Here is a 26,604-nt window from a genome sequence, read left to right as displayed (position 1 = left end):
CCCTCCACGCCAAGACAAAGAGGTAGACAAATCCCCACAGGGTCTTTCCTGAGCTGCAGCTGCACAGCACAGGAAACAGGAATTTGCTATGGAGCAGAATGAACAGGGATGGCTGCGCGGACACATACACACACACACACACACACACTCCCATGTACGGCAATCTTCCCGCAGCTTAGAGCGAACGTTATAAGAAGGCACCATTTTTTATTTTATTTTTTGCTCTTTTCCCCCCCTGCAGCAGGCGAAGCCGCTGCAAGACACTCCCGATCCCCCGTTCTCGGAATTGTGCGGGGATGGCGGGGGCCGCGGCGCGCCGCGGCGGTGGCAGCAGCAGCACCACCACCACAGAAACGCAGCCTTACCTGAGTGACCATTTTCTTTTTCTCCATAAACCAAAACGGGGGAGGGGAGGTGTTGGAGAAAGGGGAAAGAAAGACCCTTCCGCCAGGTGGGGCTGTGGCAGAACCCTTTGCCTATTTGCTCTGCGCCCCGTCTCCGAATGGCGACCAAGAGGGAGCGGGGGGTTCCCCTTGATCCTGGTTTTCCTCCCTTTCTTCTCTCGTGTTTCTTCCTTTCTTTTCTCTTCCTCTCTGGCTGTCTCTCCCCCGCCCGCCCTCTCTGCAGCTCCCTCCCATATCTCAGCCAGATGGCGGCTGCAAGTCCCTCCCCCGAATGCCTAAGGTAATTAATCAGAGCCAGGGCCCGCCTCCTCCTCGCCGTCCCCCGTCCCCGCCTGGACGGTTGCAGAGCCAGTTCGGAGTCAAGCAGAGGGGCCTCTGGGATACTGCTGGCATCCTCTTTCCGGGCTTTGCGCGCCTACGGGTATAGGATTACTCGGGCCGCGGAGGGAGCGCGGGCGGGCGCCAGAGCCTCGATCCAGTCGGGAGGCGTAGGCAGCACAGCTCCGTGTAACAAAAGAGCTCGAAGCCCTTCCAGCTGCCCGGGCACGCTTGCACATGGCGGGCGGAACTCTCTTCTACACAAAAGGAATACCTGCAATGTCACCTCCGCGCACCTTGGACACGGGCAATGTCGTCCTCCTAGATGAAACCCCTTAACTGAACTCGGCGCCCATTAGGGCGCTTTGCTTCGCTGCTTTTTCTCTTCTCTCAAGGCAGTGCTTCTTCCAGCCCAGTGATATTAATAAACAGAGTAACAGAGAAAGAGAACTGGCAATGTGGGAGAGAGCGCGCTTAAATCTGAAAGGAAGCAAAAACGCCCCGGAAAATATGGTTTTGCTTGTTGTGGTTTTGGTTTATCCAATACAGTACTGTATGTATAGTTTTTGATGCTGAAATGAACATGGCTACAGGGCTCCCCCCCAAGAAGATGCCTGACTGTGGCTTCTGCTTTATTTGCTTACATTTATATGCCACCCCACAGTTGGAGCTCGGTTTGGTAGCATTCATTAATAACAATTTTTTAATCAGAATCGTAAATATACAAATACAGCATCCCACCACAGGTTTGTTTGTTTTATGTTGTACACCACCTTCATCTTAGGATGAAGTGCAGTATATAAATTTAATAAATAATAATTTGTATTCTCATGCTCCTTTGCATTTATTTGGCACCATGGGGGGAAAATACTGTGTGTCTGATTATGCATTAGATCCAGAATTACAGTTACCCTAGTAACTTTATATACGCACACATCCCCAGAGGGAATCCTGGTTCTTTTCTCTCTTTTTAGTTTATTATTCATTTTATTTTATTTTTTTTAAAAAGCACCAAAAGGGCAAAATTAATGAAAATTTATAATAATAATAATAAACCCAAAGCTGATACATATGCAATCTTTGGGACTCTCATCCAAACACCTTTTTTCAGTAGAGGAAGCAGAAAGAGACTCGTGGGTGGGTGTACACACCCACACACCCCTCATATATCTCCTTTCTGCCTAGTTTAATGTTCAGTATCAAAACCTCAGCCTGCACCACACCACCACCATTTCCTACAACTGTAGAATAATGACATGCAGAGCAACCACATACTGTATTGTAATACCAGTAGAAAGAAGTAGGAAAAGGCATTACAGATGCTAGAAATCAGCTCCAAATAGTGGCAAATGCAACCAACAAAAATGCTGTACATATGTCCATTTTACATTTATGTTCCTTCCTCTCCTTCCTTGGATGAGAGCACTGTCTAGTCCAGGGGTGGGAAACCTTTTTCAGCCTGAAGGGCTACAACTTTCCAGGGACCATGTGCCAACGATAGGTGGGGCCAGAGGAAAAAGTAGTTGGAACAAAGAAATGCAAATTATACCTTTTGTACAGTGGGCTGGTTTCTGCACTTTCCCCCTTCTATCCTCCATCCAGGCAAGCAAGAGACATTAGAAGTGAATGCTAAGTGTAGCAAGGCAGTAGACTCCGGCATCCCCAAACTGCGGCCCTCCAGATGTTTTGGCCTACAACTCCCATGATCCCCTAGCTAAGAGGACCAGTGGTCAGGGATGATGGGAATTGTAGTCCAAAACATCTGGAGGGCCGAAGTTTGGGGATGCCTGCGTAGACACAAGATCAGCTTCACCACCAGAGGGGAAATACTAAGGTCAGGGGGGGAGGGCCAAAAGTGCTAGTTGGCTCACAAGGTGATCAGGCTTATCAGTCCATGAAGGAGTCCTGCTGATCAGCTGAGGTGTGCCTGAATAGGTGGGTGGTGGTGGGCATGATTTTCTGCTGTTGTAGCATGTAGATGGGACCTGGATTCAAACCAGGGGCATCCAGCATGTAAACCACAAGTTGGCTCCTCCTGCATTCCTTGTGCTTGCTCCTACAATTTATGATTAGGTACCGGTAGTGGGTGAGGGGGCATGGGTGGAGAGACAAATGCCCCATAATGTGTGTGATTGCAGCATGGCTGCTGCTACAGCCAGGCAGCTAGGAAGCCATTCTGCTCTGTTCATGGGTTTTTTTTCTGCCCCACGCTGCCCCCATCTGGTCCAGCATCCTGTTCCCACAGTAGCCAACCAGATGCATCTGGGGAACCTGCAAGCAGGACATGGACACAAGAGCCCTCTCCCCTCCTGCAGTTTCCAGAAACTGGTATTCAGAAACATTTACTGTCTCCGACCAAGAAGGCAGAGCATAGCTAGTAGCCGTTGATAACCTCTTCCTCCATGAATTTGTCTAATCCTCTTTTAAAGCCATCCAGGCCAGTGGCCACTGTTGCCTCCACAAGTTTCATAGGTTAACTATGCACTGTGTGAACTGCTTCGTTGTATCTGCCCTGAAACGTCCAACATTCCAATGATGGCCATATGTGTTGCAGTGTTATAAGAGAGGGAGAATAAGTTTTCTCTATCCCCTTTCTCCATGCCATTCATAATTTTATAAACTCCTATTGTGTCAACTCTTGCTCGCCTTTTGTCTACGCTAAGAAGTCCCGAGTGCTGCAACATTTCCTCATAGGGGAATCATTTTGGTCGCTCTTTTCTTAAACTTTTCCAACTCTACAATATCCTTTTCGAAGTGAGGTGACCAGAACGGCACACAGTATTCCAAAAGCAGTTGAATCATAGATTTTTTTATAATAGAATTATATCAGCAGTTTTATTTTCACTTACTTTCCTAATGATCCCTAGCATGGAATTGGCCTTTTTCACAACTACTGCACACCGTGGTGGTTGACATCTTCATTGAGCTATCTGCTACAACCCCAGGGTCTTATCACCACCAGTTCAAACCCCATGTGAAATTAAGATTAATTTTTTTTGTGCCAAAATGCGTAACATTGCACTTGTTTGCATTGAACTGCCTTTGCCTTTGCTATATATTACTTCCCATCCACCTCTCAGTCTGAAGAGGTCCTTTTGGAGCTCTTCACGATCTATTTTTGTTTTAAATATCCTGTGAGAACTACATCCACAGGATCGGCCGAGGCCATTTTGGAGGGAAACCAGTATGTAGTGGGGGAAGAAGACAAGCACACGCTTCATGAAATCAAAACGTTCTACAACACCTTCATTGAAGAGATGCCTCTCATGGTGCTGTGAATGGATAGTGCTGTGCAAGTTCCATCAACAGAAGTGCTCTCTGAGATTTATTCTATTTTCAGCTCTGCCTAACGAGCAAACATACTCAGACTCAACTCTAATAAAAGCGCATTATTAAAAGGTAACGCCATGAATTTTAATCTAGTCTGAAAGTTATGGAGTTACAGATAACCGTGGCAAAAATACTAGCATGAAACCTGCTGCATGGGACCAGTTGGTAAAACCCAATATTTAGGCCCCTATATTTCGGGGGAAAGAACCACAGAGTCAATTCTACAAAGGTGATGTGATTCACATGCCACACACTGGGAGGTAAAATTCAGATTGTCTATATATAAATAACTGTTTCTTGTGGGGGGGGGGACCCTACACATCACAACTCTGCCTTCATCTGTTCAAAAGATGAATAGCATGTATCCTGAAGAAAAGCCTGCATCTGAACAGCCAGCCTTGACGTGTGTGCTTATTCTGTCAAAGTACATAAATCTATAGTAGCTTTTAGCACTATGCCAGATAATTCACAAGTAAAAAACAAGCAAGGTGGAAGCAATTTTTATACTCAAGCTTGGGAAAAGACACTCACAAGATGCATGGTTTGTGGGGTGTGGGGGGTTGAGGGGGAAAGGCCATCAACTGAGCACAAAAAATATCCAAGGGCATGGCACCCTGTTAATTGCTTTGCTCCCTCACACCTTTAAAAAGACACACCAGTATGCTGAACTAAGGCAACTCAGCTTTCACACTCACTCTTTCTATGTTCACATCTTCAAAGCCACTCTCCCTTCCTAACAATCCTTTAATAAAAAAATTGTTGTCCAATGTACAACAAAAAAAGAGCAAGACCAACAATTTCACTGCCTTAGTATCTGCCATGCAGCTACCACTCCCTTTGGGATAGATCTATTCCTTAGACCAGGGGTGGGAAACTTCTTCTTTGGAGGGTCCCATTCAATTGAGTGTAAGTTTGTTGGGGGTGACTTGCTTGTCATGACATGGTAAAGCCTGCAGTGGGTGGGCATGGCCACCCTTTCTCTCTTTCTCTGAAATTCTGTCACTGTGTGTTGTCACAGTTCCCCCAAAGGACCTTTCCCTCCACAGCCACCCTCCTTCTCTCAGTCTCATCTTTCTTCTCTACTTCTCCACTCTCCTTTCCAGCTCAACATCCTTCTGCCCATGAAGCAACAGTCTCCCTCTCTGAGTCTCACATCCAGGAATTGGAAGGGGAAAGGCACAGTCCTTAGAAGCAAAAGTGTCCCCATAACAACCAGAGAGCAGGATAATGTCAATGGCCTTCCCTCTGGTAGCTCACTTGGTTCACACCAGATAGGGGATAGGTAGGGACACAGGTGGCGCTGTGGGTTAAACCACAGAGCCTAGGGCTTGCCGATCAGAAAGTCGGCGGTTTGAATCCCCAAGGTACCAGCTCCTGCCAACCTAGCAGTTCAAAAGCATGTCCAAGTGCAAGTAGATAAATGGGTACCTCTCCGGCGGGAAGGTAAACGGCGTTTCCGTGCGCTGCTCTGGTTCGCCAGAAGCGGCTTAGTCATGCTGGCCATATGACCCAGAAGCTGTATGCCGGCTCCCTCAGCCAATAAAGCGAGATGTGTGCCACAACCTCAGAGTTGTCCGCGACTGGACCTAATGGTCAGGGGTCCCTTTACCTTTACCTAGGCAGGCTTAACAAGGTGACAGCAGCAGCACTGCTTCTTCCAATGAGCAATGGCGAACCAACACTAATTCTCCATGATGCAACACAGCATTATTCAGAAGCAACTGCAATGACGGCTAATCAAAGGAATGAGAGAAAAGAGGACCCAAAACAGGATTTCCAGCAGGGCCAACAGCCCAAAGATGCCACCCACTGACACTTCTTGTTGTTGTTGTTTAGTCGTTTAGTCGTCTGTTGTAACTCCAGCTTGCCTAATGCTACTTACCAAGTTTATGGCAGAAGTGAAGTATGAGCCAGGGACTGATTTCTAGCTCATTCTCTTACACACTATTAGGCTATACAGTACTGACTAAATTTATTGTTTCAATATCTCTCCAGTATATAGACTGGGCTAATTAAAAGCCATGTGTTTCCCTCAAAAGTAGCCACTTGGATGGAACAACAGAATATGGAATTAACATCATATCTGGGTCTTCAAAAAAGGCTCCCCCCCCCATTTGACTGTGATTAACAATGCTTTACAAAAGTTACAACCATCTGTTTATCTTCACCATCTCCACCCCCATATTACAACATTACCCACCCACAGAGGGAAAAGGGAGAGAAGGAAGATGGAGTACTTATGCTTAATGTATCGGCTTCTGTATAAATTTTAAATCTGTCAAAAATAGCATAAGTATGTCTCTGACTACAGGTAATTCTTTTTAGTAATGAATGGCAAGGCCTAGATATCTGTGACTCATTAGTCTACAATTGGGGGCGGGAAGAGAGAGATTTTAAATTTCTATCATTGGAGAACAACTGTCACCATAAAAGTAATGTGTAAGTGCCAAGATTTCATGTTCTGAAAGCAGAAAGAATAATGGAATGCAAGCTAAGTATATGGAGAACTAAAGGCTACATTAATCCAAGTTTCTTAGCTGCCCGTAGAACATCTTATAAGGAGATGGGAAATTTCCCCAACTGGTTGCAATACAAACTCCTATTTGATTAAATTTGGTGGTTTCTTAACCAATTTTTGATATCCCAAACAAATCCTTGTGTACCAATACAGAAATGATCTGATCCCAGATAGGTTCGTCCTGAGAATTCATCATCACAGAGGTGGGGTGTCCTTAGCTTAGGTATGCTCAAGGAAGTTATTGTGTCTGCATTCCCAAGCCCCTCCTTCATGCAAAGCATGTGGGTCTATTATGGTTATAGCAAGGTTAAATCACCGCACTTTCATCATAAACTGCAGTTTTAAGGGCAATTCTGAACCTCTTGCTTGGCCTCCAGGTGGACTAGGACAGCAACAGAATAGATTTATTTCTCCAAAACCAACATGTGGGTTTGTGGATTGGTAGTCTACATCAGGCACGTTCAACAGGTAGATCGTGATCGACTGGTAGATCACTGGATGTCTGTGGTAGATCACTGCCGCCCCCCCCCCCAAAGCTGAACAGCTTTGGCTCCCCTAAAAAAACCTCAACATTTTAGCCCTGCAGCCCATAAAAATGGTGTCTTCCTCCTCCCTTAAAAAAAGCAACAAATTGGACCTGAACCCCTAAAAAGCGGGTAGATCACTGCCAGTTTTTAACTGTGAGTAGATCACAGTCTCTTGGGAGTTGGCCACCCTTGGGTCTACTCTACATTGTTTACAACATGTGAAATAATATTAACATTAACATGTTGATTTTCCTCCTGTGCTTAGAATCAAATCAATCAATTTATTAAGGTCATCTGAGATAAAGCCATTTCATCCTTCTCTCTCTGGGGACATTAAAAAATGTTTTGATTTCTGATGAAAAGGCCCTTCATTAATATTTTCCCTACAGTCTGAGTTACAAAACCCATAGCATCAGACTCACCTGCATTGATGTAGCGTAACTGAGACCTCCCCAAAATGTGTCTGTAAAGTCCATCAGCACGAGGACAGTAATTTCAAGTGCAGACAGCAAAAATCTAATCCTATTCCAAACTTTTAACCTGATGCCAATCCCTTTAAATCTACTGTCTACTAACAAACAGCCAAAGGCAAAAATGGGGTAGCACTAAACACAAGAAATAAAAACATTGAATAAAAACATTACTGATTCCCCGTCTTTAACATATGAACCCAGCTGATTTATGCATAATGCAAGGCAAGATCCTTCATAGCATAGCAGCTAGAACGTTGGGAGGATATTTTTATATGCCTCTTAAGAAAAGTGATGGACATATTGCTGGCACATTCAAGCAATCTTTGTGTTTGAACATTCTCCTCTCTTTCCCCACCAACCTACTTTGGCCTGCTAATGCAAAGACCTGCAAGACTTGTTCATACCAATCAGCTAACCATCTTTTTTATATTTGCGGGCTTTCTCATATTGCATTTCAGATATTTACTCGTGTGCAACAGTGGTGGCCTTGAAGCTACCAACATGAGTCTGACCAAACTGTGGGAGGCAGTGGAAGACAGGAGTGCCTGGCATGCTCTGGTCCATGGGGTCACGAAGAGTCGGACACGACTAAACAACAACAACAACAACAGTGGTGGCTATGTGATAGGTCATCTGTGAGGTGCTAAAAGATTGCTGAAAAAGTCCTCAACAGTGTAACTAATACAGGCAAGCAGAACAAACCTTAAATTGGATACTTTCAGCAGAGCCAGTGTGGTGTAGTGGTTAAGAGTGGTAGACTCATAATCTGGTGAACCGGGTTCGCGTCTCCGCTCCTACACATGCAGCTGCTGGGTGACCTTGGGCTAGTCATACTTCTCTGAAGTCTCTCAGCCCCACTCACCTCACAGAGTGTTTGTTGTGGGGGAGGAAGGGAAAGGAGAATGTGAGCCGCTTTGAGACCCTTTAGGGTAGTGATAAAGCGGGATATCAAATCCAAACTCTTCTTCTTAGTATTATATCTGGAGTGCTGAAGGAAATGCTCTCTATTTTTAACTGCTTTGGGTAATCAACCCATTCTCTTAACCATATTCATGAAGGGTTTCATAGGGATAGGATAAGATTTACATTTTAATGTAAATTATCTACATTTCTGCACTGGCTCAAACAGAGAGGGAACAAATCTCCAATCTGTATTCAGGAATACAGTACACAAAGCACATTTATTAGAATAAATGTTGACAACCAAGAGATACATTTAATGTAGAATCACATGACCTTAAGAGCATAGTAGTCTAACAAGATTCTATACAGTATACTAATTTATCTTCTGAACAAAGACACAGGTTTATAGCTCATATTTCTGCATGTTGGTCGTATTATTACAGATAATGTCTACCAGAAGTCTTCCATATGCTTCTGTATGAATTCTTTCTATTCCAAGCTGTAGCCCAAGAGCTCATCAAGCACTTTGTCGTTCTGAATAGAAGTACTCCATGACTCCTAAACAGAAACACACAATTCTGCATTCTAAGAATAAATGCAATCACAACGGAAATACTATGAAGGATGTGGATTCTGGGTCTAGGCAGATGGTATATTTTGAGCAGCAGAAAACAGATATCTAGCTGATGATGGGAACATGTCTGAATTATTATTTAAATATGCAAAAATCTGGTATTAAACTTCAAAAATGTTTCAAGATTAACTGATCACCCAATTATTTACACAATGGTGAAGGTTGTTCAAAACTTCACTCCTCCATACACCAACGATTTATCATTCCAGACAGCTTCAAGATCAGTAAAAGAAAGAACTAAAATATGGAAAATCCAAAGCACTAAAAGTTTCGAATAGAAGGAATGCAGAGATAACATAATCACTGAAGTGGTTAAAAACACGTCCCTTTAAAGCATAAAGTGGAAATTTTATCACCACTATTCAAGTGTATGTAACTGCTACCAATAACTATCAAAATATACAAGATAGACTTCAGATATTGACTTCTGTGGGAAATATAAAAATAGAAACAAAATTACATAATAGGTGATTGCCTGGTCTTCTCAGATATAATCAGGTTGCAAAAATTATTCACTATTTACTGGGTATGAAATACCAACTGATCACTTTAGAACCTCTCCCTTGTTACAAATATATAGTTCTTCTGGCCCAGTTCTTCACAATGATTACACATTATATTGAGATAAAACTGTTATCACAGGAATCAATACCTTATTGTGGAGCAGTGACAATTCTGATGAACAAAAAATTACATTGTGGTCCCAGTCATATCTACTCATGAATAAATCCCAATGAGTTGAATGGGATTTCTTCTCAAGTAAGTGTGTAGAGGATTGGAGCCTTAACAGTAACTACTGTAATAAAACCAGCATGCCACATATGACATTGAAAAAGAAGACAAATCCCCAGAAAGAGACATGCCTAGTAACTAAAGACAGTTCATATAGTAGCCACCTTAGTATATCAGCTACTATAATACTTATTCCAAATCATATGGAGCAAAATGACTGGTCATTCCTATTAATACAAAAAGCTGTCATTCTCAGACTTGCTCTATGAGCATGAAATTTCTAAAAATGATGTCTGTTCAACATACAAAGAGGCTTAGGATACCAGTTCCTTGACTAAGCCTTAGGATTGCCAAAAGAAAAGAAAAAGTTATTAAAAATAATGAGAATGTTATCAAACATTTCCATCCTTATGATTGTTCTTGCTCTTAAAAATGTCTGAAACACTTACAAGAACAAATACATTTCACTATGTTTATAACAGGACATCAACACTGGACTTGTGTAGTGAGGGATAAGGCGAATCAGAATAGTTATAGCACATCAGCTTACCAGCAATGAGTTCAAGATAGAAATATCACTCTTCTGGTTGCTGGAGCTAGAAAGGAGGTATCTTCAAGTCACATGCTCCTTAGTGATGCAGCACTCACCAACCAATAAGAAAATCTCAAGAATGCCATATGGTGGATTTTAATGTTAATAATTTCTCACTCCTTAAAAAAATGCACATATATATCCTTGGAATTTATATCAGGAACAACCTCCTCCGTAAAATGTAAATTTCTCCCATAAGACTCTGATCCTCAAGCTTTCAACTCAGATGCCAACTTCAGCAAAAGGTAAATGCAGTACTTTTGAAAAAGTGTATCTGGATAAACCAAAACAGCTGAGCCTGGAAAAATATCAGCCTCCTCTCAAAGCAATGCAGGGAGCTAACAATGTACAACTGGAAACATGAACAACATTCAGTTGTGATCTTTTCTCTACTTACCTGGACAACGGGGTATTGGTAATCCATACAATATACACCATACATAGCCAAAGGCTTCTCCAGCTGTATACCAGGCAGACAAAGAAACGGGAACTCTGAGTCTGCGTCTCCCCTCCTGCAGTCTTGAGCACAGGTCCCTGGCAGTGCTGTGCAATACTTGGCTCAGGCCTCTGGGTCTATACGCAGGTTGATACTAGCTCAGCTGAAAATATACATGAATTGCCTGAATGGCTTCAGATCAGCCTTTCTGCCTTCTCCCCCTTGAGATCCAGCACAGCTAAAACCAAGGCGCACATAAACGAACGGAACCTCATAAGTTAGGAATCCTAAACTGAAGAGGAACAATTCTCTCCTGCAGTTCCCAGAAACACAGAATGACAATCAGGAAGAACAGAATGCAGTAATGGGCAAAGAGGGAGAAAGCAAGCCAGCACATAGGAGCCAAACAGATATATGTTCTGGGCAGTAGGCGCGTCAGAGGGAACACAATCTGGGACAGCTAAAAAGTATATGAGGCTGTGTTACCCTCCACCCCCAGACCTTTTTTCCTTTTCCTTTTTTTTACTGTCCCAGGCAGAGACAGGTGCTGGGATTAGCATAGCAAATCCTTTTTTTTCCCTTCTTCTTTTTTTGAGGATGCAAAGGGAGGGAAAAGAGAGAGGCCACACTGATATCTGCAATGAAGTTTTTTGTGTATCATTTAACACTTCTCTCTCTGCATTTAACCCAGACAGAGACAGCTGCTGGAATCAGAACTGAAGTGAGAAAGGGAGAGAGGAGGAAAGAAAGCAATCTGAATCCACTGAGGGGCCTTGAGCTATGCAGGATGCATGCTCTCAGCTGTTCCAGTCAAACTTAGGAGGATTAATGCTGACTGTCAGCATAGGGGATGGGAGATGGTGAGAAAGGGGGCTACCGGTAGGTCTGGAAAAGCCAGCTGCTCTTCCCATTTTAGAAAACTTCCTTGTACCATTCCAAATCCACACATTCCTACAAGAGGATGCTGGAGCTCTAACAGACATGGACAGATGCTAAATTAATCTGACAAAGACCAGCAGGTTCAGAAGTTGCTTTTCGAACCATGCATGCCATGTGTGTCACTTGTAACCTGAGATCAGACCAGCAATTCTTAGAAGGCTGAATGTAGCCTAAAGGGAATAGCGAGGTGTGGAAATTGTACCTTCAGCAACAGAAGCAACCTGCTTTTTTCTTTTTACTGTGCTCTTTAAAAGAAGAAAAAAAAAACCCAATTCCCATGGTTTGACATTTTTTTGCGTACTCTACTATTTAAACAGCCTGTGTGCCCAGTTCCCCAAAATCTGGGGTCTTACTGAACTCTTTGAAGGCAAATGGAAAGCTGAAGAAGAACTAAGGACAAGCTCTCAGTACCACCCTTGCTCTCTGAACTCTTGCTATGAGCATACCATTCTGCACCTATTGTTCAATGGATTTTGCTTTCAGTTCTTTCAGCACTGTTTCTCTCATCAGAAAACTGACAGCGACAGCAGTATTCCAACATATGCTTGATTTGCCGAAATATAAAGCAACCGTGCCATTAAAAAAAAGTATTGAATTGTTTTCATGAAGCTTCAATATTCAGCTTGGATGGGAAACAATGGGTTGCATCCAATGTTAGCCATTCTTAGAGTAGACCCATTCAAATTAATGGACATCACCACCACCAGATCATTAATATCAGTGAGTCTACTACTCTATGAGTAGAACTTAGTTGGGTACAACCCATTATAGCAACAATGAGTTCATTCAGAACCATCATACATAAATCCATTTCTTGTCAGTAACACATACCAGCTATCACATGAGTGATAGCTCTTTGCAAGTTGTCATAAATAATTTCCATAGATATATTGCCTGTGAGACTCAAAACCTTTGAAGTCTTCCACACTTTTCAATGCATTTCCCCATCACTTATCAAACCACAAAAAAATCCATGGCTTTCTAAAAAGCCTAAAGTTCTGGTATGTGCTTGGAATCCCTTCCACAAATTACTGACAGCCTGGAGAAATCAGGGAGCATGAGAAATCGGACCAATCTTATTTTCCTTTGTCTTTTGCTGATTGGCTGCTGCAGTTTTGGGCAGAAACCATGGAAGGAGGGAGGGAGACCAGACAAACCACAGATTAGAAATGTTCCTATAGGAAATAATGGAAATCGTCAGCTCGTTATGTGAACATTTTCCTAATGAATGATTTCCTGGGAGTGCCTTGTATTTGGAAAGTGGAACTTGTAATGTATCTCACATTGGATAAATGGGAAATAATATTGCAGGATATTCATATTCTCTATATATATATATACAGTACACACACACACACACACACACACCTACTACTACCACTATGGTAATTTAATTTATGTCCGATCATGGATCTAAACTGGCAGTGACTAACCTGGAAAGTGATCTTCGCATCATGGTGGATGGAAACTATGGAGAGTCAGCCCAAACCAGTGTAGATAGTACTGAGCTAGACAGACCACTGGTCTGATTTGGTGTAAGTCAACTTCCTAAGTACTTATGTTCCCAAAATTAATGCTCATCCAATGAAGCTGAAGACAGACAAAAGGAAGTATTTCTCCACAAAGGGCAAAACAATTTTATGGCATTCACTACCACAAAATGTGATGATGCACCATAACTTATATAATTTTAAAAGAAGATCAGATAAATTTGTAAGAGATTTGAGGAGGGGGTACTTTCTGAAGCAGACAGGAACAATAGTCTATTGCTTGCAGTGTGCAAGTTGATTTACTAATACTGTATTATGTTTTAGTTTTAGTTTTAAAATATGCTCCATTTTTCCTACAAAATGTAATCCTAAGTAGCTTGTAACAGAAATAAAATACAAATAGCAATACATAAAACAGAAAAATTGAAAGAACAACTTACTGGTAGCTATGCATAGGGCCAATTCACATCTTATGCTAAACCAAACCATGGCTAAGCAAGTATGGCCACTTTGCACCACCCCAGAGCTAAGCCATGGTTTGGCTTAGCATTACATTTGAACCTGAGCTCATGGTTTCTCTCTCCCCCCCCCCAAAAAAAAACTACTAAAAGCAATAATCCAATAACAAACTTTGCCTACAGCTTGTGACTTGCTTGGAGATGGAGGGACAACATGACCAGTTTGGGTCATAACCTAAGCTTTGCTCTAGGCAGCAAGCCAGAGGAGGAGCAAACTGGCTGTTGTTTTCTCTCTGAATTCCCCCTTTTGCATATACGTTTGGCTTAGCATTATGTGCTAACTGGGCCACAGTAGTTTACACACATTACCTTGAGAACTAGAAGATATATGTGTGTGAAACTCTGCCAAAGTAAAAAGTGGCAATTTAGCAAAATGGCACTCACTCCCTAGCCTGGTGCCCTACATATGTATTATCAACTGCAACCTTCATTATCCTTGACTGCTGGCAATATTCACTGGGCTGGTGGGAGTTGCCGTCCAATGCCAGGTTGGGGAAGACTGAACTAGCCTAGACAGAGGAAGGGTTAAAATTAAGCTTCTGCGTACTTGAATGTTCTAACGGTTGCTTATACAACCCAGCTCTTATTTCAGTATTTTGAAAAAATGCTCAAAACACACATGAACAAATCCATCTTATTATTCAACGACTAGTTAAAAGGTTTCAAGGTACATAGATACTTCCTGGATACAAAATTTAAGTCCTCTTCAGAAGTTGATATCTAGAAAAACAGACATTAATGAGCAGGATTTGGCAGGAGAGAGCACAAACCAAGGAATATGTTCTCCTCTCTATCAGTAGGCCAGAAGAAGACAACACAGATGGCAGGAAATAAACTATATTTTAAAAAATAGAGGAATGAGCAGATAATGAGGTTTAATCACAAATTCCTTCTAACATTCCAATTCCAGAAGCGACCTTCATAGGAAAGCATGTTTCCTGAATTCAGGATGCAAAGGGGGTGCATTTAACAGGTAGCGTTAATCAGTTCCTTTAACAGAGAACCTAGGACAGGGGTCCCCAAACTACGGCCCCCGGGCCGGATGCGGCCCAATCGGCCTTCCAATCCGGCCCGCGACGACCCCCGCCGCCCGCTGCCGCCGCCCGCTCTCACGGCGCGCGGCGCAGCGACGATCTAAAAAATCGGCAAAAAATCGCCGAAAATCCTTTGTGCGCATGCGTATGGGCCTCTCCCGACCCGGAAGAGGTCATTTCTGGTGCACTTCCGGGTCGGGGGAGGCCCATACGCATGCGCACAAGCGATTTTTGGCTATTTTTTCCCGCCCGTGTGCGTGTGCGCATGCGCACGGGCGCGCACTCCCCCGCCCTCCGGCCCGCTGCGCGCGCACTCCCCTGCCCTCCGGCCCACCGCGCGGTCGGCGCGGCGGGCACCGGCCCGCCGCGCAGAAAGTCTGGGGACCCCTGACCTAGGATGTTTGAACATGAATTGGCAACACCAAAAAAATGAGGTAGCAGTTTCTACACACTCAAGTGGTTCCCTGCATTCACAGAGATAGATAAGCTTATGAATGATAAGCATTTTTAAAAAAAAATCCAAAAAGGCCTGGCAAAAACCTATGAGGTTCAATCTTACATAGTGTTGGTGGCTGTTGGGTCTATAGAGATAATAAATTCTAGCCTTATTGTCTAGAGATGGAATTTCCTTCTTCTATTAAATCCTTCTTTTTCTTTTCTTCCCGAGAGGTAAAAGTGAATTGCCCATAGAAAAGAGAGGAGAAAGCCATGATTTTAGCCATGACTTTAGCAATATGCCCACCAAGCAACAACCAGAGAGTAGCAAGGTCTTATTTAAAGTGAAAAAAATGAGGGAAACAGTTGCATGTAAGTCAATGGATCGGAAGGCTTATGCATGCAACTGACTGCAATAGGGTCTCAGGTGACCATCTTGACCTTTTCTGTAACCGAAGGGTGTGCAGTATGGGAAATTTCTGGCTCGAAATCCAAACCAGCCTCAGACCCAACTGTGACCTACAATATTAATAGCTGAGAGTATTCAAGGTCAGTGTGACACAGTGCACTGCTTGAAGCGGGCTGTTGCTGTCACTTGCACTCCCTCCTTTTCCTCCATGCATCCTTGTCACCTATTCCCTCCTCCTGCTACTACCTGCTGCTCCCTTGCTGTTGTTGCTGCTGTTGCTGCTCTTCCCTCTGCTACTTCCATGAATCTGAGACCACCCTTGTCCCCTTAATGCAGCACCCTAAGGAAGGGGCACTTTCTCACAGCAAGGCATTGTAGCTGTGGTGGACTATACTGCCACTAATGTATATTGTCAAAACACTGGCAAACACTTGCGTAGAAGTCTCTGTTAACTTCAATACATTTTACATCTTTCACCGCCAGTGCAAAAGCTCACTATGGTCACTTCAACCACAACTCCTCACTCTCAAAGGAAGAGGACCTCATTCTCAGAGTGAGGAGTGGGGTGCTCAAAGAGCCTACTTAGTGCGCTGCCAGCTTCAATGCCACTCTCCTGCAGTGCAGGGAGGCATATTCTCAAATGTATACACTCCATGTATTCTAGTGGTTGGCTTGAGGATGACTGCCTTAGCCCCAGTGCTGAACACTACTGCATAGTGGGCTCTACTATGCCCACCTGTACCTCATAATCAGCACCAGCCAAAGTTCTCATAAAATATGTCCTAAAACACAAACAATGCACTGTTTGCTCCTCCTGCTCAGTTCCTGCTCGCACATGCTCAGCCTCTTCCAACACTGAAGCTGCTCCATTAAACATGCCCACATTTCAATGATGCCAGGACTGGACAACCACCCTTCTTTCCACCTGGAAGAGGAGAGATGCAAAGAGCTTCTCTCTCTCTCTCTCTCTCTCTCTCTCTCTCTCTCTCTCTCTCTCTCTCTCTCTCTCTCTCTCTCTCTCTCTCTCAGAGTAAGCACAAAAGTGCCGTTCTCCATTGATGGGGTGACTGATGGAGGGGACATAGAATCATAGAATCATAGAGTTGGAAGAGACCACAAGGGCCATCCAGTCCAACCCCCTGCCAAGCAGGAAACACCATCAAAGCATTCTTGACAGATGGCTGTCAAGCCTCTGCTTAAAGACCTCCAAAGAAGGAGACTCCACCACACCCCTTGGCAGCAAATTCCACTGCCGAACAGCTCTTACTGTCAGGAAGTTCTTCCTAATGTTTAGGTGGAATCTTCTTTCTTGCAGTTTGAATCTGTTGCTCCGTGTCCGCTTCTCTGGAGCAGCAGAAAACAATCTTTCTCCCTCCTCTATATGACATCCTTTTATATATTTATATCCTTTTATATATTTGAACATGGCTATCATATCACCCCTTAACCTTCTCTTCTCCAGGCTAAACATACCCAGCTCCCTAAGCCGTTCCTCATAAGGCATCCCTAAGCCGTTCCTCATAAGGCATCGTTTCCAGGCCTTTGACCATTTTGGTTGCCCTCTTCTGGACACGTTCCAGCTTGTCAGTATCCTTCTTGAACTGTACATACCTGTACTTGTTTTGCAGTCCTCTGTCTCTATTCCGCTCATTTAGAGATGGCAGCCATTTTGTGTTGTGCCATGTCCTCACAGCAGCCATGTCTTGGCTGCTCCCCATGGCACTGTTTCAAAATTCCAAATGTGACCACTGACCCAAAATGTTTAGCAAACCCTGCACTTCGGAGGAGAGAACATTTCCTCACCTTTATCCCACCCACCCCCAGGACCCCAACTTGGGTCTGTTATGCCCCAATGAGGTCAGACAAAAGCATTAAGATGAAGGACAGTCGTTTGGAATGTTTCAGACATGTAGCTTGTCACACTTTCTGGATTACGACCCAATCGCCCATCCTACAAAAAGAGAGTTAGGTTCACCTGAAGTCTGCCACAGTCATTTCTTCATCTGTACCCTGAAGGAGGAGACCCCATATCAACAACTCAGCAGTATGGAGCTCCCTAGTCTGGTACCAGCTGCCTTGCCCAATTCAGACCTCTAATCTCTCCAACTTTGATTTAATGTAGCAATTATGGGTAATGTGGTTTGAAGGAGATAAATGCCCAATACAGGACTAGCTGGCACTGACGTTCATTCCGCTCATAATGCGAAAACAGTTTTAATTAAAATCCCCTTTATGATAAAGGAGCTGCTTGACTGGATGTTTCCGTGCGGCCCTGATATGGAGCTTCCTCTAAAGCGGATTAGAAATCAAAAGTTTCCCCCTTTCTTGCTACTGGCAACACAAAAAGAACTGAAACACACTCACTATGTTGCCCCAAATACAATTCCCTTAACCCAAGAATTGCTGGGATCACACAAGGCTGATGCAGACAACAATCTTTCTCCAACCAAAGCACCAAACTCCAGTTCCTTAAGGTTAGGAACAAAGGAAATAAGTATGCAATGCCCACCCCAAAAGTCTAACAGTCTCAAAAAAGATTGTACCCTTGAAATGAAAACGAACACAATGTTGCTCTCTGTTCACACACATTGTAGGCAGAATTGCGTACTAGAGGATTGCAACCACCGACATGTAGCAGTACAGAAAGCCAGATTTATTCTATTTTAAACGAAATAGTCAGTGTCCAGATAGATGAAGGAACTAAGTTTGGCAGAACTATACGAGTCTCAGTACAGTACTGAGTGGTTTAAGAACTGATCTATCACTTCCTATTGAATTACAAAAAAACAGTAGATGAGAGATGTTTTCTTTGACCTCTCACACACAAAAACTTTGCTTACTTAATATTGCTGCAGTCACCATTTTTTTATGGAATATACTACAATGAATATGTTAAGTCTTGCCTGGTAGGAGCCATCTGTCACAGTGAAAAATCAGCCCCATGTATTAATATAAAAGGAAGTTCAAGCTTTTCAGGCTGGAAGACAGAACAAAATGGAAAATAAAAGGCCCTGAATTTGAATGTGCATGCTTTTCTCTTCTTAAGGTTACCTTAAAACCCCCCAAAAATGAGTCAGCCCCCCCGTCAATTTAAGGAACTGAAATTCTGCCAAACTTTTAAGGTATGTCATTCCGGGATCTATGTGCTTTGCCAATATATTTATGAGAACTCTTAACTATCAGTCAGTGAAGTAATAGCCTCTTCTTGAGATCATTTTATTCCGTAAGTACCTTATTTCAAGACACTGCTTTATGAGACAGCTCTAATATTCCAGGCTCATTGCTTTCATCAGGCAGAGGAACAACCCAAGTGACCAATCAACCCATCTTTTCAAGGTATCAACTGAACTAAGCAACCTTCTGGTACAGTACCGTAGTTAATTGCAACGAGCCAAATAATCTAATACAAAACCTGAGTGATGTGAGTTGGTCACTAGGGTGCTACTAGGGTGCTACATAACACCCATATTCCTTGTTCCTATGAGAACAAAGGGAAAGCAGGTCAGAAACAACACTGTGAAGGCATAACACAGTTAGGCTGGTGAACAGGAAAACAGCTTGGTGCAATTAACAAGATTAAAGAGGGATTTAAAATCAGGAGAGAGAGAGCGCAACGGGCAAGATTGATCTTTACAGGATTAAAGCCAGAATCCAACTAAGAGTCCAGTGGTCCTGAGATCAACATCACATAATGGGATTAAATCGAGAGCTACTTTGTTTTTTGTATCTGAATGCACAGCATCTGCAGTACCACCACTGTAGTTAAACAGCAAAAGAGTTCCACGGTGACGAGGTGGGATTTGTGACATAACATGGCCAACTACAGGCACACTCCTGCAGAAAAGGATATGAAAGAAGTTCACAGAAATCAGCGACATGGCACATAATGATCTGGCCAAACATCTAAAAACACAGTAGGCTTACCAAGGCCAGACAGTCATGGCAAATTTGACAGGATTTCCTCATAATGAATGGGAGAGAGGGAGGCATCCGCAGTTGAAACTGGGCATGCAGGATACTAATAGCATCTTCTGATTATTATTATTTTAAATCAAATAAATGGCATATTGGGGGGTTGTCCTTTATTTCATAAAAAGATTTCCAACACATTCTCAAAGTTCCCGCATTCAGTTTTTGAAAAACGAAAGGACTGTATCTAACATTAGTCCTACACAGAATGGACCCGCTGAAAATAATGAGCATGGTGACCTTAAGTCCTTACACCATGTTTACTTTGAATAGCACTAATAGATACTGACCAGTGTGCATACTAATATCAATATATGCCTCTAATGTGCCTAGCAATGAAAAAAACAAACAAAAACAAAACCAGTCAGTTTCCTTTTTAACTTTTCTCCACAGTAGAAACCAGTACGGTATATCCCAAACTCTCTATTTTAACTGGAAAAGTTGGGGGTCATCTTATACGCCCAGTCGTCTTATACACCGGAATATACGGTAATCTGAACAGGTACAGTGGTACCTCGATTTACGAATGACTCGACAACCCAATTTTTCGACTTATGAGTGGGGCAAATGGCTGCACACTTACGAATTTCTCAACATCCGAATGGAAACCGTTTCCAATGCATTCTTATGGGAAATCGCGTTTCCAATGGCGCTTTTGACTTACGATTTTTTCAACCTACGAAGGTGCCTTTGGAACGGATTAAATTCGTAAGTTGAGGCACCACTGTATTTGAGAGCAGCAAAGATGGGGATGGAAGAGAATATGAAGATAGGGCTGTCTGAAACCCTGAGGAGTAATTTCCACTCAGCATAGATAATAACGAACAAGATGGTCTGATGCAATTTAGGACAGCTTCCTATGACCCAAGTTCAAAGCTCCCTGCAACTGGGTCTCTTCCAGCTTGCAGGTAAAAGGAGTTGAGAAGTAGGAGTAAAAGTATCATGAATGGGTGGTGTGTTGGTAGAAACTGTGGCAAAATGGTAGAAAGATCATGTAAAAGAACCTGCTTCACTTGCGAACTAATAATTAAAAATATCTGAAGTTACATAGTCTATCCACTTTACCCTAGTAATAACTTATCTTGGCTTGAGAGGTAACGTATGAATAATAAAACTCTTCCCTTGCTACAAAATGGTTTTCCTGTTTTTTCAGTACTCAGTATATAGTAGGACTAGATCAGGGTCCCCAAACTAAGGCCCGGGGGCCGGATGCGGCCCAATCGCCTTCTAAATCCGGCCCGTGGCAACCAGCATGTTTTTACATAAGTAGAATGTGTCCTTTTATTTAAAATGTGTCTCTGGGTTATTTGTGGGTCCTGCCTGGTGTTTTTACATGAGTGGAATGTGTCCTTTTATTTAAAATGCATCTCTGGGTTATTTGTGGGGCATAGGAATTCGTTCATTTTTTTTAAAAAAAAAATAGAATTAGTCCGGCCCCCCACAAGGTCTAAGGGACAGTGGACCGGCCCCCTGCTGAAAAAGTTTGCTGACCCCTGATGATTGTCCATCCTTACTCTGAAAGGTCTATTAAACCATTTTCTTTCAAATAACACACTTCTGGCAATTTCACTTGGCAACGGAAATACAGGGAAATATATGCATCCTTACCTGACCAACTAGGATACCATATTACAACAAATATCCATACTATATTTTCAGAGCTAGAGTACCCTAAACAAAGCCTGTGCAAAGTTCAAAGTCACAGACAGCTACATGCTGCACTCTGTTTAACTCTCCCTGTAATCATCATTCATTTTACTAATGGTACTTTCTGCGGAAGGGCAAATGAAACAGCACCGTGAGTAAGATGTTGCTAAGACCCAGTTTGGCAGACTTAGCTATCCAATCCCCTGGGGGGTGGTGTTGATGAGCTCAGAGACTAAGGGGAGTGAGGAAGAAAATATTGTAGGCAGTCCGAAGATGTTCAGAACTGAGCTTGCCTCGCATACAAGATACTGCAAATGAAAAGGTTACAGCAGAGCAAAGCAGATACTCCCGGAATATGTTTTCACTATCCTCCTTTAAAGACCAAAGCAGCAGGTCTAAGACAAAGCTACATTTCACAGAGCACCGAGAAAAGAAATTATTATAACGGACGCACGTGCATGTGAGAGGAAAAGCTGGAAAAGTTTGCACAAAGATTTATTTGCTTGTTCAAAAACTGGGAGGAAAAAAATTGTTACACCAAAATCACATTTTTAACTTCCCCTTCCTTTATGGGGCTCATGGCAGCGTACATGATCAATAGGGCAGCGTACATGATCAATAGGGCAGCGTACATGATCAATACCGCTTTCTATTCTTATAACAACCCTGCAAGGTACAGTAAGCTGAAAGAGGTTTCGGAACTAAGTACAGATTTGAACTTTGTCCAATATTTTCTCCAGCAGTCTTCCTAGTCCAATATTATCTACATCACACAGGACTAAACATTTGGAGTGTTTATCCAAAATGCTGGTCGTGTTTACTGGCGCAGAGATGGAAACAAGATAAAGTTCCTACCAGAGAATGGCAGATGAAGTCAATGGACTATGCTGAAATGGCTAAAATGAAGAGTCAGAAATCAGGAAGACCAAAATTTTAATAAGGAATTGGGGAAATTTACAACTTATCTTAAAGACCATTGTAAGCAGTTAAAATTGTTAGTAGGATTGGAATATCATTTGTAGTTTAAGGTTGAATTCTGGACATAATGGAAGAGGTAAAAGATTTGGATTATCATAAAAGACGCAGGAGGAAATGATTAATAATAGGACCCACAAAGGGGAGGATGGAAGTCCAGGAGATTCCTCGGAATCTTGTTTCTTATTATTTATGTTTGATATATCTCTGAGAAATTTTAATTTGAAAAACCAAATAAATAAATTTAATAAGAACAAAATGCTAGTTGTGATTGGCAGAATTTATTTATTTATTTCTAACTCAATAACCAACCCTATGCACATCATAGTTATCGTACTGAGACTAGAAGACACAATGGTATGCAGGTATTACACGTGTATCTAAGCAATTGCAGGAAGAATGAAGGGGACCTAGTGGGTGATATCCAACATTAGTCATGCCCAGAGTAGACCCAATGAAATCAAATGACTTATGAAACAAATGAAATCAACTTTAACGGGCCTATTCTGAACATGAAAAGCAATGGATATCACTCAATGTCTGAAAGCAGCCTTATAATACTGGAATAGTGGGAAAACCTTTGGCCCACCAGTTGATGTTGGACTACAACTCTCACCATCCTTTAACAACTGGCCATGCTGGCTATCTTCCTTTTTTCTTTAAGCAATCCTTTTTGCCCCTGTTACTGCTTAATGCTTGCACTAACAAAGCAATCATATTAGATGTTGAATTCTGCCCTTTGACTCTAAGTGCTGTAGGCATGGCCTTAACGCACCAGTAGGACTGGTACTCTCTTTTACTGTCGATTTGGAGAAGCTACTACCTTCATTATAACAGAAGGTAGGGCAGCCAGCAGCAGTGGATTGAAAGACGCTGATGCCTGGGGTGTTATGGGAAAGGTCATCTGCATTCTCTCGTTTGGGCTTACCTGTGAATACCTAGCCCAGGCATCCCCAAACTTCAGCCCTCCAGATGTTTTGGACTACAATTCCCATCATCCCTGACCACTGGTCCTGTTAGCTAGGGATCATGGGAGTTGTAGGCCAAAACATCTGGAGGGCTGCAGTTTGGGGATGCCTGACCTAGCCAGTCCTAAGGCCGCATGGGTCCTTGAAGTCTCCATTTTTGTACTACCTCATAATCATGAATGGCTTTGAGACAGAAACACTGACATAGTCAGTGGATAGTCAGATAATGATCTGTGTTAACAGGTGTCAGAAATTTGTAAAGCATGCTCTCCAAGAGAACCTCATAATGGGAAACATGGATTCTACATGTCTGATTTTGGCTTCAGGAACAAGATTCATCTGAATGCTCCTCTCCTAAGTAGATAAGCTATGTGACCATTGGTAGAAGTAACTTTGTGCCAATAAGGTAGCTGCAAGAAAACAGAGCAGAACCATGTTTGTTCCACCCATCAAGGAAAAAAGGGGGAGATTCTCCCTTTATGGGAGGTGGGATCAAACCTCTAAAGTTTCCAGGTGCCCTGCACTGCTGTAGAACCTTCTGTGTGACCACACAGAGAAGATGAATAAGTATCTTTTCAAAAGGACTAGGTACCTAACATGGCAGATGGCTGGCTAGGATTCAACACAACACTGGACCTAGTTCCAGAAAGGATCCTTGAGTTCAAACAAGAACCCTAGCTGTTCACCAGAATGCTGGTGATTTGAGCCCACCCAGGGGTGGTTGTGGGCAGGATTCCTGCTTTGCAGGGGGTTGGACTAGATGACATTCTGGATTCCTTCCAACTTATGATTCTATGATTCTATACAAGTGGAAAATTTACTTCTAAAACTAAGAAGTTTGAAAGCCAGTTTGCAAAATGATATTGGGATTTACTGTTCAAAGAAAGCGACATCAAACTTTCCAATGGCCTATGCAAGCAGTTCTTTGCACCCTTTGCTACCCAGACAGGTAGCTCAGCACTGAAGTACAGGCAGACAGTATAAGTCAACCTGGTGTCAGGTGCTAACAACAGAGGATTAGTATCGCTAGTGTCATGCAACACAACTGAAGCCACCAACAAAAGACAAAATGTAGAGATAAGATGGATCACAGGCCTGATTCCTCATTACTGGATTATTGAAATTGCACCATCAATACATGTGGCACTTTACAGAACACTATAAGCACAGCCAGCCTTTTTGTGCCCAAATAAAGTTACAGGCATTGTGGTAAAGACTGTACTGTTCTCCACTTGTACTCATAATGAGCTTCACACGTTCTGACAACTACTACATAAATATGGAGAATCTCAACTACTATTATCAACAATAGCAAATTTCTAGCCCTCATAATTGCAGTCATGTATACAGCAAACTAATAGAATGAGGGCCTAAAACTGCATAAATTAGCAATTTTTTAGGTTTTTGCATCAGGGTGACTGATAAGCATGAAGTCTACAAATCAAATTCCACTTAAAGGCAAAGGAGAAGTGGTTAGTAAAACAAAAAACTGGCAACCCAAGCAGACAACGGCTGAAATATATCTAGGAAAAGTTTCACTATCTTATGTTTCTACAACTCGAGCCTGAAGCCTCTACCCTGAGGCCTCCAGTTCCTTTCTTGCTCTGCTCCTCCCACTGCACCTTGCAAAAAGGGGGGTGCGGTAAAGTTCTACAAACCCAAATGCTGAGTTCAGAATAAATTATAGAAGTTGGAAACATTTACACTGGCATGCATCACATTCATTTACACTATGCTTTTTTGTGATTCCAGAATTTATTTGGATCCAGAAACCAGGCGTCCATTCAGATTCTCCTCTTCTAATGCCTTTCCGTTTCTTTGCTTTAAACGTCTGTGCAATCCCTTTGAACACCTTTATATCTATGTGTAGTTTTTATTTCAGTACCAATACCAAGACTCAGAAGTTCTATGACTACTTATAACAAGCTATACAATGCTTAACATGTTTCACAAGGGGGAAATTACATGCCGCATAATTAATTTTGAAAGCAGCATAATTCCAAGATACAAAATTTAGATTGCCGCACTGAAATACTGACCAAGTTTGGAGAACAGGGTATTCCCCACTCAGCTTGTTTTGAAAAACAAGAGCAGATCGCATTGAATTATCTATTTATAACTTAACCATCTACTCTAACAAATCAAGCCTGTCTATGTAATTCAGCATCAGCTAACTGAAGAAATGTTACACATTTGTGTGATCCATTCGGGTAATTCTAGCACTGTAGACAAGGTGTCCTTGCATCCATCCTCTGAACACATGCACAACAACAACTGCAGTTTACCTTTGATTACTTCCTCCTTGGCTAGAATTCAATCATTATCTACATTTCAGTTGTCAAATCCCTTTCTTTGCTAGTAGCATCCACCAGTCACACCAAAACACCCACCTAAGAAGAATCTGTGTCACTGCTTGACACCTATGGAGAAAATAAAATTGTCTCTCCTACCTACAAGGTGCCAGAATATGGCAGTTCGTAAAGTTCCTCCTCGCTCACTCTCGCTCTCTCCACCAAAAGCACTGTGCTCAACAATAATTTAATTACACATCTCCATATTTTTAAATAGGGGCCAACTAATACCTGGCATATGGAGGGGATGGGGAAAAAAAAGAAAGCAAAGCCCAAAAGAGGAGTCTGCACATGGTTGCGCAGAATCTTCAGCTTTCCACTCCTTATATGTGCAAAGCGTGTAAGGTCTCACACAGATCTCTACTCACCCAGAGGTACATCATGTCAGTCTGGGCAATTCCAACCCAGTGGTTGACGGGAGCTGATCCCAGGGAGGCCTCAACAAAACGTGGTCACCAAGGTGCTTTTGGGTGGGTGGGTGGAGGATGGGAGAAGAATCAAAATAGGTCAGTTAAAAGCTCTCCCCCTCCTCCTTTACTTGAGTTCTCCTGCTTACGTTTTTTCCCTCCCTCTCTCTGGGAGTTCCCAGCCCTGTGTGTCTGTCTGTACTGGTGTGTATACAGCTCACACTCTGCATTTGCCTCTGGGGAATTTCGCTCTTGTCATACTGCTTCTAAAAACACAATCGCTGCTTCAGATTCTTGAAAAAGGCAAGGCAGGGTGGGGTCAGCAGTAAACACAAGCCAGGTCCTAATGCTGGAGTGCAATTACTTTAAAAGAAAGCTTCTTTAGACCTGAATGAAAACCTCACTCTTTGAGGTCGGTAGAAGCTAAATCTTCTCTCCAGCGCTTTTCAAGCCCAGCTCCCTAGACAGGAATCATAAAATAACCTAGAGCACACAGCCACTCTAGTCCACTGGTCTTGCTACACCCTAGCTGAGCCTACCCCAGTCAACAACAGTAGTCACCACAGAAATGCTATTTAATTCACTATTGATATGT

General features: G+C 42.7%; 1 protein-coding gene across 23 annotated transcripts in view; it reads right to left on the bottom strand.

Annotated features, from left to right (window-relative positions):
* Window positions 1-26,604, bottom strand: part of RBFOX2 (RNA binding fox-1 homolog 2) — a 184,913-nt gene that overhangs the window by 93,049 nt on the left and 65,260 nt on the right. For 2 of the 23 annotated variants that reach the window (XM_088676702.1, XM_088676708.1), the window contains exon 1: window positions 366-613. The exons of 15 other annotated variants lie outside the window; for them this stretch is intronic. In XM_088676702.1, coding sequence (XP_088532828.1) covers window positions 366-392 — 27 coding nt within the window. In that variant the 5' untranslated portion in view covers window positions 393-613. Of the gene's footprint in view, window positions 1-365; window positions 659-10,828; window positions 10,962-25,970; window positions 26,104-26,604 lie in introns of those variants that run through there. 6 more of the 23 variants (XM_060279875.2, XM_060279872.2, XM_088676703.1 and 3 more) reach the window with 6 other exon arrangements.

This window comes from Zootoca vivipara, chromosome 9, assembly GCF_965207765.1.
Source record: "Zootoca vivipara chromosome 9, rZooViv2.hap1.1, whole genome shotgun sequence".
Lineage (NCBI taxonomy): Eukaryota > Metazoa > Chordata > Lepidosauria > Squamata > Lacertidae > Zootoca > Zootoca vivipara.
The sequence above is the reverse complement of the archived record's forward strand: the minus strand, read 5'-3'. Positions and strand labels throughout refer to the sequence as shown.